Source organism: Periophthalmus magnuspinnatus, chromosome 9 (assembly GCF_009829125.3).
Source record: "Periophthalmus magnuspinnatus isolate fPerMag1 chromosome 9, fPerMag1.2.pri, whole genome shotgun sequence".
NCBI classification, from domain to species: domain Eukaryota; kingdom Metazoa; phylum Chordata; class Actinopteri; order Gobiiformes; family Gobiidae; genus Periophthalmus; species Periophthalmus magnuspinnatus.
Genome location: NC_047134.1, coordinates 25,953,890 through 25,971,619, shown reverse-complemented (window position 1 = coordinate 25,971,619; position 17,730 = coordinate 25,953,890). Strand labels below are relative to the sequence as shown.

General features: G+C 44.2%; 1 protein-coding gene across 2 annotated transcripts; it reads right to left on the bottom strand.

Moving 5' to 3' along the window:
• Positions 1-7,729: 7,729 nt before the first annotated feature.
• LOC129456537 (uncharacterized) lies at positions 7,730-10,880 on the bottom strand. 2 transcript variants are annotated; one of them, XM_055224390.1, is made up of 5 exons: positions 10,753-10,880; positions 10,025-10,182; positions 9,856-9,956; positions 9,559-9,726; positions 7,730-9,477 (listed from the first exon to the last, which is right to left on the bottom strand). In XM_055224390.1, the coding sequence occupies exons 1-5, from the start codon at positions 10,869-10,871 to the stop codon at positions 9,409-9,411; spliced, it is 615 nt and encodes a 204-aa protein (XP_055080365.1). In that variant the 5' UTR covers positions 10,872-10,880; the 3' UTR covers positions 7,730-9,408. The 2 variants fall into 2 exon arrangements, with proteins under 2 accessions (XP_055080365.1, XP_055080366.1); XM_055224391.1 differs by having other exon boundaries at positions 9,188-9,473; positions 10,753-10,865.
• Between the last annotated feature and the right edge of the window lie 6,850 nt (positions 10,881-17,730).

Here is a 17,730-nt window from a genome sequence, read left to right as displayed (position 1 = left end):
TGTGAGTACGGCGGGTTACATTTAGATATGAGTTATTGACTTTCTTGCTCTTTTCCTAGCTAAAATCACCAACAAGGCAGGACAGTGCACAGCTCATCTCTTTATTGAACAACCGACACTCTTAACACGTGCGCGCCCTGTGTGCGTTCACACTCCCCAAATGCACTGCACCGCAACAACAATAGGAACCAACATTAAATGTAATTTACCCAAACATAATATAAATAAATATTACTTATTAATAAAACAAGTACAAAGTAATAAACAAAATACAAATGCCCCAAATTAATGTTAATATATAAAATAACATACATCAAATAAATCAAAGGTTACGCTTTTACTTAAGTAGACTTTTTTTTTTTTTTCAAGTGACACTTATGTGACACCCCTCCCCGAACCGCCACCTTAACGTGGTGGAGGGGTTTGAGCACCCGAATGATCCTGGGGGCTATGTTGTCGGGGGCTTCATGCCCCTGGTAGGGTCACTCATGGCAAACAGGTCCAGGGGGACCGGTCAGACTAAGAGCAGTTCAGAAGCCCATCATGAAGAGAAAAACAACAAGGCCGTTTACGTCGCCCGGACTGGCGTTACCGGGGCCCCACCCTGGAGCCAGGCCTGGGGTGGGTGCTCGGCAGCGAGCGCCTGGTGGCCGGGCCTTTCCCCATGGGGCCCGGCCAGGCCCAGCCCGAAGGAACGACGTGGGGCCGTCCTCCCGTGGACCCACCACCTGCGAGAGGAGCCATGAGGGGCGGGTGCAGAGAGATCTGGGCGGCAGTCGAAGGTGGGGACCTCGACGACCGGAACTCCGGACATGGAGACTAGCTCTGGGGACATGGAATGTCACCTCGCTGGGGGGGAAGGAGCCTGAGCTTGTGCGGGAGGTTGAGCGCTACCGGGGGGACTTCAATGCCCATGTGGGTAATGACAGTGACACTTGGAGGGGCGTGATTGGGAGAAATGGCCTCCCTGATCTGAACCCGAGTGATGTTTTGTTATAGGACTTGTGTGCTAGTCACAGTTTGTCCTTAACAAACACCATGTTCGAGCACAAGGGTGTCCATCGGTGCACGTGGCACCAGGACACTCTAGGTCGGAGGTCGATGATCGGCTTTGTTGTTGTGTCATCTGACCTCCGACTGAATGTCTTGGACACTCAGGTGAAGAGAAGGGCTGAGCTGTCAACTGATCACCACCTGGTGGTGAGTTGACCTGGCAGGCCCAAGCGCATCGTGAGGGTCTGCTGGGAATGCCTGGCAGAGCCCTCTGTCAGAGGGGTCTTCAACTCCCACCTCCGGGAGAGCTTCTCCCTGATCCCGAGGGAGGCTGGGGACATGGACTCTGAGTGGGCCATGTTCTCCACCTCTATTGTCGATGCGGCTGTTCGTAGTTGTGGTCGTAAGGTCTGCGGTGCTTGTCGCTGCGGCAATCCCCGAACCCGTTGGTGGACACCGGAAGTAAGGGATGCCGTCAAGCTGAAGAAGGAGTCCTATCGAGCCTTGTTGGCTCATGGGACTCCTGAGGCAGCTGATGAGTATCAGCGGGCCAAGCGTGCCGCGGCTCGGGCAGTCACAGAGGCAAAAACTCGGGGTTGGGAGGAGTTCGGGGAGACCATGGAGGAGGACTATCACACGGCCTCAAAGAGATTCTGGTAAACCGTCCGACGCCTCAGGAGGGGGAAGCAGTGCTTCACCAACACTGTTTACAGTGCGGGTGGAGAGCTGCTGACCTCGACTGGGGATGTTGTCGGGCGGTGGAAGGAATACTTTGAGGATCTCCTCAATCCCACTGTCACGTCTTCCGAGGAGGAAGCAGAAACTGGGGACCCGGAGGCGGACTCGTCCATCACCCTGGCTGAAGTCACTGAGGTGGTTGGCAAGCTCCTCGGTGGCAAGGCTCCGGGGGTGGATGAGATCCGTCCTGAGTACCTCAAGTCTCTGGATGTTGTGGGGCTGTCTTGGCTGACACGTCTCTGCAACATCGCGTGGCGGTCGGGGACAGTACCTGTGGAGTGGCAGACCGGGGTGGTGGTCCCTCTGTATAAAAAGGGGGACCGGAGGGTGTGTTCCTATTACAGGGGAATCACACTCCTCAGCCTTCCCGGTAAGGTCTATTCCAGGGTACTGGAGAGGAGAATCCGACCGATAGTCGAACCTCGGATTCAGGAGGAGCAGTGTGGTTTTCGTCCTGGTCGTGGAACACTGGACCAGCTTTATACTCTCCATCAGGTCCTCGAGGGTTCATGGGAGTTTGCCCAACCAGTCCACATGTGTTTTGTGGATTTGGAGAAGGCATTCGACCGTGTCCCTCGTGGTGTCCTTTGGGGGGTGCTCTGGGAGTATGGGGTCCGGGGCCCTTTGCTAAGGGTTGTCCGGTCCCTGTATGACCGGAGCAGGAGCTGTATTCGCATTGCCGGCAGTAAGTCAGACCTGTTCCCGGTGCATGTTGGACTCCGCCAGGGCTGCCCTTTGTCACCGGTTCTGTTCATTATATTTATGGACAGAATTTCTAGGCGCAGCCAGGGGTCGGAGGGGGTCTGGTTTGGGAACCACAGGATTTCATCTCTGCTGTTTGCGGATGATGTCCTGATGGCTTCATCGAGCCAGGACCTGCCGCAGGCACTGGGGCGGTTTGCAGCCGAGTGTGAAGTGGCTGGGATGAGAATCAGCTCCTCTAAATCCGAGGCCATGGTTCTCGACCGGAAAAAGGTGGTTTGCCCTCTCCGGGTGGGTGGTGAGTCTCTGCCCCAAGTGGAGGAGTTCAAGTATCTCGGGGTCTTGTTCATGAGTGAGGGAAGGATGGAGCGTGAGATTGACAGGCGGATCGGTGCAGCGTCTGCAGTGATGCGGTCGCTGTATCGGTCCGTTGTGGTAAAGAAGGAGCTGAGCCCAAAGGCGAAGCTCTCAATTTACCGGTCAATCTGCGTTCCTACCCTCACCTATGGTCATGAGCTCTGGGTAATGACCGAAAGGACAAGATCACGGATACAAGCGGCCAAAACGGGTTTCCTCCGCAGAGTGGCTGGGCGCACCCTTAGGGATAGGGTGAGGAGCTCAGTCACACGGGAGGAGCTCGGAGTAGAGCCGCTGCTCCTACACGTTGAGAGGAACCAGCTGAGGTGGCTCGGGCATCTGCTCAGGATGCCTCCTGGACGCCTCCCTAGGGAGGTGTTCTGGGCATGTCCCACCGGGAGGAGGCCCCGGGGAAGACCCAGGACACGCTGGAGAGACTATGTCTCTCGGCTGGCCTGGGAACGCCTTGGGATCCCACCGGAGGAGCTGGAGGATGTGTCTGGGGTGAGGGAAGTTTGAGAGTCCCTGCTTAGACTGCTGCCCCCGCGACCCGGCCCCGGATAAGCGGAAGAAAATGGATGGATGGATGGATCTTTCAGACACAATCATTTTAAAAGTAGCTCACATACTGCAAAAGTCTGAGCACCCCTGCATTAAACAGAAGGTATGCACATGATGTTTATATTGTTTGCATAAAGCTGAACAGTTCTTGTCAGACTTAGTCCACTTTATGTATTATCTTAATTTCTTGTGATATATTTTGCAATGTATTTTTATTTTTTTTTGACAATGAGTGTGATTATATCCCATTGTTTATGTTCATGCCAAGATCAGGCTCCCAAAGTCTCTTGCTGTTCTGAGTAATTAAGCCACTTGAATACATGAAATTTTCCTTTTTTTCTGTGAATTAATTTGAAATTCATTCATTCGAGTAATTTTTCTAGACAATGTGGCCCTACACGTTGCTTGTATTGTGAAATTGAATTGAGAAAATGTGTAATTTGTAAGTATCTGGCTTATTGCCTCCACATAAATCAAGAATAACACTAATGCCATAATTCTTCCATTGAAACCAACTTCCATGCAGGAAGGAACACAACTGGGTTATCAGATATGGGAGCTAGAAATGAATATTAAAATATTGCTAAATTTGAAATGATTTTTACTAGTAACTGTTAGCTTGGTAAAGAGGGGCTTTTGAAAGAAGTTGGTCGTTACATCATAATGTTTCCAATTCTAGATTGAAATTTCCAAAATCATCCTGGCTGCACAGGAGCAGGCCTTGAGCACCAGGCGACAGAAGCCCAGATTTACCACACCAACCAAGACCCAGATCTTCCACACCAAACAAGACCCAGATCCTCCACACCAAACAAGACCGATGTTAAAGTTCAAGTCTGAGTCCATTATTACCTCTAGATTTCTAGCCTGATTTTAAGGTTTTAGAGAGAGAGACTGGAGGTGACTGCTGACACTTTCACTTTGCTTCTGTGGGACAAAAACTATGACTTCAGTCTTGTCTGAGTTTAGCTGGAGAAAGTTGTTTTGCATCCACACACTGATTTGTTGGATGCAGAGGCAGAGTGAATCCACTGGTCCATATTCACCTGCTGCCAATGAGACATAGATCTGAGTGTCATCTGCATAGTTGTGGTAGGACACATTATTGCTGCGTATTGTAAGTCGTATTCTATCAAAAATGACAACTGGAATCGATCAGTTAAAATCACAAAAATGTATTCCCTGTCAAATACAATCCTAATAGAGAACTCTGGGTCAGACCATTATCCCTAACAGCCGACGTATGCAGGACTTAAGCCAGGCGCTCTGACTGCCTGCCTCTCCCTAGATTAGGAGTCTCAAACCCACAGCCCGGTGGCCAATTGCGTCCCAAGAGACAATATTTTGTGGCCCGCAGGACAATATGAAAGTTTAATGTTAGTATGTAGAAGGCTCCGTCAAATCGGTAAACCCCAAACACACTTGTCACTAGTCCTGTGTACTCTCATCACAAAAGAGTCAACAAATAATGATGTATGCATTAAATCCACAAGAATTGGAACATTTCCTCATGTATGTTGAAAACAGTGGTAATGTTTGTGAAGATTTTAACAGCGCTTTTTTGTGGAATACCTGATGTGGCCCAGGCTCACCCAGATTCTGCCTCCTGCGGCCCCCAGATAATTTGAGTTTGAGACCCCTGCCCTAGACCCAGAGGTAAAAAACAACATGAATATGCAAATAGTATGTTGGACAGGTTCACGCCTTGGTTCCTCCTTCCGACCTCTTTCACTTCTCTCGGATACCCACAGCTGCATCGGTCTGTTTTTTGGCCTTGAGTCATCTCCGGCTGGTGTAAAGGAGTTTCTGCAAAGCAGAAAGCTGCCTCCTGTTATTCAGAACATACAATGTTGCATTTAAAGGGCCCTATTAAAATGAAAACATTATTTCAATGTTTAAGCATTAAAACAGTGTTCAAATCAATGTGTGACTTCATCAAACAGAATTCACACAAATATATGAATTCAGTGTTTCGATATATATGTGTGATGCACCTAAGAAGATTTATTACTTACATCCTTCAGTATTAACTGGCCTAACGGCAGCATGTAGAAATTAAACAACGGGGTCCCAGGATTGACCTGGCCACAAGCCAAGGACATTTTATCTGAGACACATTTTCCAATTTCAACAAAGTACTCCCTGTCTTCTAGATAGGACTCGAGCCAGTTTAGTGCAGAACCAGAGATGCCCACCCAGTCCGCTAGTCTCTGAAAGATCATGATCGACAGTGTCAAAGGCAGCACTCAGATCTAACAGCATTGAGACTTGTTCAGGCGGATGTCATTTGTCACCTTGATAAGAGCAGTCTCAGTGCTGTGGTGGGGTCTAAAACATGACTGGAAAACATCAAAGGAGTTGTTCATTTGGATAAATGAATCAGCTCTTGGTAAACAACTTTTTCAAGCACTGTGCCTAAAAACGGCAGATTTGAGATGGGTCGTTAACTGTTCAATATTGTGGCATCAAGACTGCTCTCACTTAGGAGAGGCTTGATACCTGCAGTTTTCAAGACTCTTGGAAATGTTCCAGATTGAACTGGCATGTTAACTATGCAAGCGATGCTGACAGCAAACTGCTGAGCACAGACTTTAGGAATCTAGTGGGTAACACATTGAGGCAGCATGTAGATGAACTCAGTGCCATCTTGTAAAACGTGTTCCTATAGTTTGTGGAAATAGGTCTGAATTATTTATTAAAGTCAATAAGATATGGAACAATGAGTTTGACTTTGAAACAGTCTTCCGCAAGCTCATAGGCCATTATATAGTAGAGGATTATTTTTTTTACTATATCTGTTAAACTGATTAACTTGCTCCCTAACGACAGATGATTGTTTGCACAATACAGCCTGGATACTTAACCAGGGTAAATCTGAATTTTCATGTATCCAGGCAGGAAGAATCCTAGCTTGCACTGAAAGGACATAATATTCCATGTTAGCCCCATCCACCCTGTTCTTTGTGTAACTGAAGTGTCTCTAATTTGAGTTTTGGTTTCCTTCCTTCCCAGATGAAATCCATCATGGCTTTGTTAATTACTTTTATATCTTCAGATTTTAACATCACATTAAGCATTCAAGTAGGGTATAATCTTTTGGGTAAGATAATCATTTTTATAAGACTAATTTACCCCAGAAATGAAACTGGAAGAGCCCTTCACCACGTCAGCATCTCACGAAGACCCACAATCATTTCATTCACGTGTTCCTTGTATAACAGACTCAATGTTGGAGTACCTTTAACTCCAAGGTATATAAAACCTGACAGCTCCCAACGAAAGGGCTTAACATATACAGGTTCAACATTTCCTGAATCAGCCAAAGCCATAATAACAGATTTGTCATAATTCACTTTATATCCGGATGTAAGACCAAACTCTCCAATACATCTTATCAGCACTGGTAGAGAATTAGAAGGATTAGTCAATGTCAGAAGGATGTCATCTGCATACAACAGTATCTTAGGTTCTTTATCCCCAATTGTGACCCCATGAACATTTGGATTTTGTCTAATGACCATAGCCAGAGGTTCAATCGCCAAAGCGAACAATAATGGTGACAAGGGGCTGCCCTGAGCTGTACCTCTGCCCAGTTGGATGGATGGAGAAGACAACAGACTATTAGTTAAGACCGAAGCTGTTGGTGCTTTGTATAGTAATTTGATCCACCTTACAAAATTTGGTCCAAAGCCAAATCTTTCCATGGAATTGATGTAATTTTTACTGCCTTGAACCTTGTCATTAAAGAATACTGCACTTAGATGTGGAAATTAGTTAGGAAACGGTGGTGGAGCTGGAGGGTTTGATCTTAATCTGTTTACTGTACACATAGGACACAAGAGTTGTTCCTGCATCTTCCAGTAATGTCTGAAAAATTACTCTCCCTTGTTCTGCATAAACTGTGGTTGTACATTTACATCTTTGTGAATCTCTAACCTCTGTAAATAATGAACCTGGCACTTTGATTTGCGCCATTTCCGCTCGACCCTCCGGCACTCCCTTTTCTGTGCACTGACCAAGTCATCATTCTTCCATGGTTCTTTCTGTTTATTTATGTGTCTCCTTTGAATAACTGCCGCTGTTAGTTTGGCCTGTGGTCATCGGAGCACTAGGGGCAGTAAACTGCAAAACTGGAGGAGTGGCTGCAGCAGATCCCAGAAAAAACATCAGACATTTCAGTCAGTACAGTGCAGCACTAGGAACAGCAAAGATACTGCAGAACCCTCAAGCTCCCAGGCCTCTGAGGACCTGAGTTTGGAAAAAAGTGATAGACACGAAAATTTACAAGATCATATCTGAAGGAGCGGTGCAAGAAACACAAATATTCAAATAATTTCATATGATCAACAAAGGCAAGGCAATTTTTTTTTTTTTATTATTTATACAGCACAATTGGTACACGAAGTAATTCAAAGTTCTTTACAGAATAAGAAAGTAATTAAAATTATAATACAACAAATCAAAATATAAATAATCACAAATAATGATCATAAAATGAACATTAAATGCAGAATAAAAACTTTTCAGTTATATGCACAGCTAAAAAGTTTGAATCTGGATTTAAACTTTGTTAAAGTAGGGACCTGTCTCACATCTTCAGGAAGACTGTTCCAGGTTTTAGCTGCATAAAACTGAAACACTGGTTCATATATTCATAAAGCTTTTGTCACTTGTAGACTTATTCACAGTAGAAAGAGGAACCAAAACAAGTAAGAGAACTGTTACTTCAATAAAAAACTACTCAAGTGGAAGTGTTAGAATAAAAAACTATACTTAGCTATTCTGCACAACCACTGCATAGTTTATTATTGTACCAGTGCTCATGGGAAGACACGGACTAGATTACAGCTGTGTGACACAGACATATGTCCAGGAAATGCAAGATGTTCTATATCTATATGGCCAAACTAAGTAGGGCAATGACTTACTGATGGGCGTGTGATGACTCACTCGTCACCCTGGTCAAGCAAGCAAAATATGCTTTAGCAATCGGAGCAAGAGACAAACACACCCCCAAAGGATGCGACAAGCCAAGAGGTCTGGCTGACCTGCGGTGGCCTCTCACTATGGCATGCATATAACACTCATTGTATGGGTGTAAACATTCAGTCATTCAGTCTCTGTCTGGGAATCCTTGTACAGGTATTGCTCTTTACTGACTGAATAAGTAAATTCTTCTTTGAGCTTCATCTTTGTTTCAAGGTTATTCTTTGTCTTAGCAGAAACTAATGAACATGAGAGGAAAGGGCTGTTTTCCTCAACAGGAGTAAAAGTAGGCAACTAGAAAAGTACTTTTTCTATAAAAAGTTACTTTAAGTAAATGTAACTATACACCTCCGCATTGCCATTACAAAAATGTACTTTAAGTTTTACTCTTTGATTGACAGTAACGAATTGAGCAACTTTCTTGAGTTCTGATTGACACCACAAAGCCTATTAACTTTCACAGCATTCTTCTGTTGAAACATGTGACACACCCAGGAAATGATAAGGAATACTGCAAACAACTTTCACACAACAGATAACAGCACTGTCACTCATAGTACAGCAGTGAATGGATGTTGATGGCTTTTCCGAGAATCATGCGGAAGTCCAAACTACAAACAGATAGAGATCGTCTTAGAAAATTTTAGAAGAAGCACCCACGAATTTTACTTTTAATTAATTATTTAAAAAAAAAAACCTTTCACTTAAGTATTTTTTCATGTGATTATTTTTTTTTTTACCATAGTATCAGTACTTTTACTTAAGTAACACAATCAAGTACTTCTTCCACCACAGTTTAAAGTCCATAAACTATAACCTATATTTTTTTATCCTGTTTGGATTGGTGTGTTCAAGATTTTTTTTTATTAAGAAGCAATATGTAAAAGCTTTATACAAAGCACATTTATGCAAGTACAAGCACATTATTAAATGGCCTACAATATGCACAAGCCAGCAGTACAAATGTTTAAAAACAGATTTCGATAAGATTAGAAGGTTAATCAGGTTGAACCTGGTTAGTAACTAACTCTCAATATTTCTGTAACACCCATGTCAGCTCATCCTGAAGACTCACACCCCAGAGCACCCTTCTTCGTTACATCGACAGGGAAGTGTACAAAAGGTGCTGTCCAAGCCTTGCTGAAAGGAAACACAAAAATATGAGTTTTACCTTCATTCATATTAATACAGCCTAAACAGTAACAATATTAGGACACATACCCTGTTACTGAGGGTAATGCACCTATTTTCTTCTATTGTTAAATATTTTTTTGAGTTCGCTGCCCGGATACAGAAATGATTCCCAACGGGTTCAATTTGAAACCAAGGCCTCAAGCTCTGGATAGTTTCTTTAATGCCATCATCCGTGATTTGCTCCAGCCGGGTCAGCTGTGAAGGTAAAACACCAAGTCAACTGAATTGAATATAGCTTATAAAACACTTCAAATTATGCAAAATAAACATAGAGTGGTAACTTAGCTTATCCATTATAGCCTATAGGCAGTGAAATTTTCATACCTCAAGTTTATTTTCGTCTTCAGTAACCACATAGACTTCACTCTCACCATACTTAAAACAGAATGCAATGTTCGTGTTCCATTTCCATATCTCCAAGTTACCTGCAAGACAAAAATAGCAGGATCAGACATGATTTCTATGCTAATTAAAAAATTAATTTTAGTCTTACAAGTGATAGCTCCGTCTTGAGTGTCAGTCGCTACCAGCTTCAATCCATTCTTTTTGGTTAATTTAACGTATTTTCCATATTTATTCTTCATAAAGGTTGTTGCACATTTGTGAGGTGTGCCATCATATGCCTCGTTTCTGTAGTATTTTAGAGCTACTCTGTTGAAACAATAATACTAATAAAAATATATAGGCAAATACACAGGAATTCAGCATGAAAGACTTGATTTTGGACTGAAACAAAGTACAAGTAGTAAAGTACTGTAAAATCTTTAGGTATCTGCACTTTACTTAAGTACATGTTACAGTGAATACTATTTACTTTTACTTCACAACATTTGACAGCAGGTATCTGTACTTTCAACTCCACTACACTTTTGAACAGGACCGAAAAGTTATCGAGTTCAAGGTTCAGCTTTGAGCAAACAAAAATAAACACACCAAATGATAAAGACAAATTAAGAAACTGATACTTACTGCTACTGTTGACCAAAATATGTATCATTTTTAATCAATATCACAACTACAATATCATAATTTACCAAATGAACAACACTTGTGAGAAATACTTTTACTTAAGTAGATTTTTTTTCATGTGATACTTTTACTTTTACTTGAGTAACTTTTACCTCTGTATCTGTACTTTTACTTAAGTATCAAACCTGTGTACTCCATCCGCCACTGCTGATTTAAACACATTGTTTGCAGTCTGCATGGATCCGTACTCACGTGTGAGAGCGGCGCCGGGACCGTGATTTTCTCCGGGGTCGTGGTCTCCGCCGGGGTGGCCTCATGTTCGGAAGGCAGCAGTATAAAGGCGTACAAGCTTTGGCCCTGCGCAGTAACATGTTTGATCCAAGGCTGTAGGAGCGCGCTACTGCAGCCTTTAAATAGGCAAGCACGTGTGGGGTTGGGGTTGCATCACGACGCAATAGATTACGTCCCAGTGATGAGTAACATGAATTTTAGGAGTAGTGGAGAAGAGGATGGTCTGTGTGGGAAACAGGGGCGGCACCAGATGGGGGCTTGAGGGGGAACTACCCTCCCCTAGAATGGCCAATGCTCCCAAATAGCTCCCCAAAAGACTACAGTAAAAGAAAGAACACATATTGGGTTGTAGAAATAACTATAAGGGGCTAAGATGTCTGTGTAATCCCTCAGTCGTTCAGTTATGATTTATAGTAACAAAAAAATAAATAAAAATCTGTCAACGGGACAAAATGTGAAAAGGTGAACTTGGATGAGCAGCGAAATGTGTTCATTCCTACAACTTTTTATCCAGTTGACTGATTTCAATTTTCCTTTTACTATACAGCAGAGGTGGAAGGCAACGGACAGGCAGACCTTTGTATTTTCACTGCTCTCTGCTGCCGTCTGTGGTGCATTCAAGGACAGTTGGAATTTTGTACTTTAGGCGAGAAAGTGCCATTCTCTGGCCGTGTCCCAATTAGCCAAACTGGCCTTAGAATCACCATTCGAAGTGTGCATCGAAGGGCAGTTACGTAATTTCCGGTGCGACAAGGGCTGTCCCATTTCAACGCACCCTATTGAATGCGGCCGACAAACCTGCCCTTCCCTTTGCACCGTTTCCATGGAGATTGGACGTAACCAAAGCGTGCATCCGTGCACGCTTCACGCACTTCTATATCCCATCATACACCGCGGCTGCGCAAAAAAGAGAAGAAAATGGAGTCCGTTGCACATTACACGTTCAAATGTTCGTACTGGTTTACCTCATCAGTGCGACATGAAACTGTTAAATCTGAATAAAGATAAGTACAGGCCGTGTGTTTGATGATTAAAAAGGAGGGGAGTTACATGGAATAAAGGAATGTGCAGTTATTGCTAGACAATAAGAAGATATTATTATCATTAAAAATTATTACTGCAATAAGAATAATGTAAGAATGTTTGTTTCTATTGTAAGTGTCAAAGACCAAGAGACTGAAACATAAAGTCAGAATGTTTAATGAGTTCCACACAGTTAATGTGAACAATGAAGCAACGGACTCTGAGGAAAGGACAGAACAGAGTCCTGAGACGTGCACAAAATCTTCATGAGTTCCGTACATTCCATACGTCTGCGCCCCTCGTGGGCACGTGTCATTTACTTTCGTGTTAGTAAATCAAGACACTAGCTTGATGTAGCGCTGCACTGCTAGAAAATACCTTATAATAATCAGATGGAAAGAACTGGCACGACATAGAAGGGAAACAGCGCCCTCTACTGTTATTAAAGTGGTGTAGCCACTGGCCAAAATACCGAACGATTAAACTGCAATATCCCACTTTATATACAACTAATCAGTGTTCTCTGGTTTATAGACTATGAATGTCAAAATGATATTGTTACCTCTGTCTCTGTTATTACGTTTTCACAAGGTATATTTTGTTAAAGTTATGAAGTAGCTACAATGAGTAAAAAAATCACCTCGAACGTTATATTTGCCTATTGATATTCAATCTAAATAGAAAGAAACGGCTGTGACGACGACATCTTGACTTTTCTTCTATTAAATAATGAATCATTAAAAATAACGTACATAATGTACGTATCGTACGCTCAAAGACAGCGGTGGAAGTGCGGTCCATGGTGTAGGCCTGTCCCACTTCAGCAAGATGGCGGCTACACTGAGGAGGGCAGATTCTCGACCGGAACCTTCAAACTACACTTTGAAGAGTACTTCGCAGGGACCCTTCAAAGGGTGCATTTGGCGAATTGGGACACGGCCTCTGACTCTTAGTTCATTATTGCTTTGTATTATCATCTGTAGCTTATTTCTAATGTGTTCTGTATTCTATATTGTGTATTTACATATTTGTTATGTTTATTAATACCATATATCTGATATTTCATTTGTTGTATCATTCATCACATTCATAGCATTTATTTTCTGCCTTTTAGAAACCATGAACAACTATGAACATGAATCATGAACATGAGCATAAACCGTAAACACAACTTCAATAAAGAGTGGTAGAGTGTGGACTGGCGTCTGGTCACTTTGTTCTTGCCGAACAACCTGGGGAGATTGTGGATACTAAATTAGTCCTAAATACAGTCCTTCCCTGAGGGCACAAGTTTGGGTTTCTTCCCAGCACCTCATCTACACTAATCAAAACATAAATAATCACAAATAATCATCATAAAATTAACATTAAAACAGAAAAGTGCAGAATAAAACCCTTTCAGTCATATGTACAGATAAACACAACTGTTTTGAGCCTGGATTTAAACATTGTCAAAGTCCTCAGAGTGTGAGATGGTTCATATGGCTCTAACATGTGGGAGATGTACTTTGGACCTAGGCCATGGAGAGACTTGTTCACAAATAGAGCTGCTTTAAAGTCTATTCTTTGAGCTACAGGAGCCAGTGCAGAGACCTGAGCACAGGACTTATGTGCTCGTATTTCCTGGTTCTAGTCAGGACCCAAGCAGCAGTGTCCTGGATGTACTGCATTTGTCTTAAGACTCATTTGTAGAGGCCAGTGAGCAGACTGTTACAGTAGTCTAACCTACTGGAGACAAATGCTTGGATAAGTCTCTCAAAGTCTGACTTTGACAGTATACCTTTGATTTTTGCAATGTTTTTTTAGATTGTAAAAAGCTGCAGATGTTACTGATTTGACGTAGCTGTTAAAGTTCAAGTCGAGTCCATTATTACCCTTAGATTTCTAGCCTGATTTGAAGGTTTCAGAGAGAGAGAGACTGGAGGTGACTGCTGACACTTTCTCTGTGTTTCTGTGGCCAAAGATGATGACTTCAGTCTTGTCTGAGTGAAGCTGGAGAAAGTTGTTTTGCATCCACACACTGATCTGTTGGATGCAGAGGCAGAGTGAATCCACTGGTCCATATTTACCTGCTGCCAGTGAGACAGAGATCTGAGTGTCATCTGCAGAGTTGTGGTAGGACACATTATTGCGGTGTATTAACTGGCCTAACAGCAGCATGTAGAAATTGAACAACAGGGGTCCCAGGATTGAACCCTGGGGCACCCCACAGCTCAGGGACCTTTTATTTGAGACACATTTTCTGATTCCAACAAAGTACTCCCTGTTTTCTAGGTAGGACTTGAACCAGTTCAGTGTGGTACCAGAGCTGCCCACCCAGTCCTCTAGTCTCTGTAAGAGGATCACATGATCGACAGTGTCAAAGGCAGCACTCAGGCCTAACTGGATCAAGGCAGAGACTAAGGCAGCAGTCTAAGCAGGGACTCCCAGACTTCCCTCACCCCGGACACGTCCTCCAGCTCCTCCGGTGGGACCCCAAGGCGTTCCCAGGCCAGCCGAGAGACATAGTCCCTCCAGCGTGTCCTGGGCATCCTCCCGGTGGGACATGCCCAGAACACCTCCCTAGGGAGGCGTCCAGGAGGAATCCTGAGCAGATGCCCGAGCCACCTCAGCTGGCTCCTCTCAACTTGTAGGAGCAGCGGTTCTACTCCGAGCTCCTCCCATGTGACTGAGCTCCTCACCCTATCCCTAAGGGTGCGCCCAGCCACTCTGGGGAGGAAACCCGTTTCAGCCGCTTGTATCCGTGATCTTGTCCTTTCGGTCATTACCCAGAGCTCATGATCATAGGTGAGGGTAGGAACGTAGATTGACCGGTAAATCGAGAGCTTCGCCTTTGGGCTCAGCTCCTTCTTTACCACAACAGACCGATACAGCGACCGCATCACTGCAGACGCTGCACCGATCCGCCTGTCAATCTCACGCTCCATCCTTCCCTCACTCGTGAACAAGACCCCGAGATACTTGAACTCCTCCACTTGGGGCAGAGACTCACCACCCACCCGGAGAGGGCAAACCACCTTTTTCCGGTCGAGAACCATGGCCTCGGATTTAGAGGAGCTGATTCTCATCCCAGCCACTTCACACTCGGCTGCAAACCGCCCCAGTGCCTGCTGCAGGTCCTGGCTCGATGAAGCCATCAGGACATCATCCGCAAACAGCAGAGATGAAATCCTGTGGTTCCCAAACCAGACCCCCTCTGACCCCTGGCTGCGCCTAGAAATTCTGTCCATAAATATAATGAACAGAACCGGTGACAAAGGGCAGCCCTGGCGGAGTCCAACATGCACCGGGAACAGGTCTAACTTACTGCCGGCAATGCGAACACACTAACCACCTCGGTGACTTCAGCCAGGGTGATGTACGAGTCCGCCTCCGGGTCCCCAGTCTCTGCTTCCTCCTCGGAAGACATGACGGGGGGGATTGAGGAGATCCTCAAAGTATTCCTTTCACCGCCCGACAACATCCCCAGTCGAGGTCAGCAGCTCTCCACCTGCATGTCCCCAGAGCCAGTCTCCATGTCCAGAGATCCGGTCGTCGAGGCCCCCGCCTTCGACTGTCACCCAGATCTTCAAGCAGCGGCCCCTTATGGATCCTCTTGCGGGTGGTGGGTCCACATGAGGACGGCCCCATGTCACTCCTTCGGGCTGAGCCCGGCCGGGCCCCGTGGGGAAAGGCCTGGCCACCAGGTGCTCGCTGTCGAGCACCCACCCCAGGCCTGGCTCCAGGCCTAGGGGTGGGTGCGACTAGGTGCGGAGTTACGCTGCTGGAAAGTCTGCAACCCACTCAGCGATGATAGGATCCAACGCTATAGGGTTAAACTAACTCGCACTTGTTTATGCGTGTGCAGCGTCCATGATCTGACCTAGGGTCAGGTGTAATCTGACTGTTGTCCTGTATATTAGTCATGTGACTGGACTGGACGTGATCTATCCAAAATGCCTCGACTGGTAGATCGCGATCGACGTAATGAACACCCCTGGTTTAATGTGTCCAAAGACATTACAATACTGGTTGGAAGTATTTCTAACATAAAAATGGCTTTAACCCCTGTCTGCTCCATCGTGAGGTTATCTTCCGCTGGCGTAAAATGGGAAAAAAAAAAAAAACTGTATTGTGCAAGATTAACATTTGTACAACATTGTCTGGATGGCCCTGAGTCACACATTCCTGATTCCTGATTTTGCACTATTCTGCTGCTTTTCCAATAAAAATCTTACCTCATATTTTTAAAGGAAATATTCACAAAACACAATGATGAAAGGCTTCACTATGATATGACCCATGGGAACAGTGTTTATGTCGGAGTACGTGTGTGCGTGTGTGTGTGTGTGTGTGTGTGTGGGGGGGGTGCGTGTGTGTGTGTGTGCGCGCGCATGTGTGCGTGTGCATGTGCGTGTGTGCGTGTGGGTGTGCATGTGCGTGTGTGTGCATGTGTGTGTGGGTTTTATTTGTGAATGCTGTAGTATTTGTACAGTAATAACTTGCACTTGTTTATTTATGTTAAGAATACTTAAATACTAAAATGAAACAAAGGATGAGTGTCTCTGTGCTGTCCATCAGACCAGCTTTCTCTTGTCATTGGTTGAATTTCTTGTTCCTCCAGCACCTCTTCATCTTCACTCCACCTTCTGAGACATTCACTGAGCACGTCAGACATTGGGGCCTTGTCGTTGATGATTCATCCTGGACAGTGTCTTTCACACTCATTCTCCTGTATGAGCTTGTGCTGATGAGGTGTCTGAAATGCTTTCCCAGCACTAATGTTTGCTTTTTGAAATTCAGTTTATGCACCTGGTTTAGAAGTGAGATTTAAACTGCCACAAACATTGTGTGATGATTATTGACATCTGTGACTGGCTCAAAGTAACACAAGTGTAGGGTGTGTGTACTGCAATGGATTGTTGCATGTGGGTTTGGGGCATTAGATTTTTTTTTAAATAAATATATCTATATCGATAATGTAGCCTAAGGTCTAAAGCAAAGAATAAAAATACTATTTCACTTACCATAATATACATGCAAAATAACTGTACCCGTGCTCCCTCTGGATCTTCTTTGAAGAACTTGTTTGATATAGACATTAGAGATCAACCGATATGGGTTATTTCATGGCCAATGCCGATACCGTTTTTTATTCATTTATTTATTTTTTTAGAATGCAAATCAACCAATGAGTGCTGCCGATATGTGGGGCCGATTTTGATTATTTTCCTCAGATTCTGTAATTTAAATTTACTACAAACCCACAGCCCCTGTTTACTATAAACCTATAAGAGAACTGTGTAGTCATGTTTTGTTCAGATATCTATTCATATTAAAGTGTTAATATAAAGCTTTGTGTCCATTCTTTAGGCATCAGATCAACCAACACAAAATATCGGCTTATGCTGGAGATTTAAGGTCTATAGCCAATATGCAAAAAAGTCCAAATATAGGCCCGATATACCGGTCTATCTCTGAACTCATCTGGAATAACGAATGGTTTCAAAAATTGTCTAATAATAAAGCTATTTTAATACTGAGCTCAATTAGATTTTTAGTTCATGTGTTAAAGTTATTGTTCTAATCATGGTACATCAGAGGGTGTAACGTTTGGAGAATGGGAAAGTTATACAGGCTAACTCTCACGTACATTTCAAGAGATTTTGTCAAGATCTAAACTACTCTAGCGGGTTTGATGACTATTAAGACACCAAGGACACAGGATATTTTGTTATTTTGCAGAGCACCTTATAATAGGCCTACCCTTACATAGTAAAATGCCACGATGCCTGTTTTGCCTGTCCTCCTGTGTCCTCTCCCCCTCTCCTACTTGTCTGCCTGGAGCTGAGAGGAGTCCCTGACTCCTCCTGCACGCACCTGGAGTGCATCACCGCAATCACCGTCACCTGCTGCCGAGTATTTGAGGGCTCGGCA

Coding starts and splice junctions, on each gene's coding strand:
- LOC129456537 (XM_055224390.1), bottom strand. CDS start 10,871: ATGTTACTGCGCAGGGCCAAAGCTTGTACGCCTTTATACTGCTGCCTT. Junction 9,957..10,024: donor TCAAGACGGAGCTATCACTT/GTAAGACTAAAA, acceptor TTTGTCTTGCAG/GTAACTTGGAGATATGGAAA. Junction 9,727..9,855: donor AAGACGAAAATAAACTTGAG/GTATGAAAATTT, acceptor TTACCTTCACAG/CTGACCCGGCTGGAGCAAAT.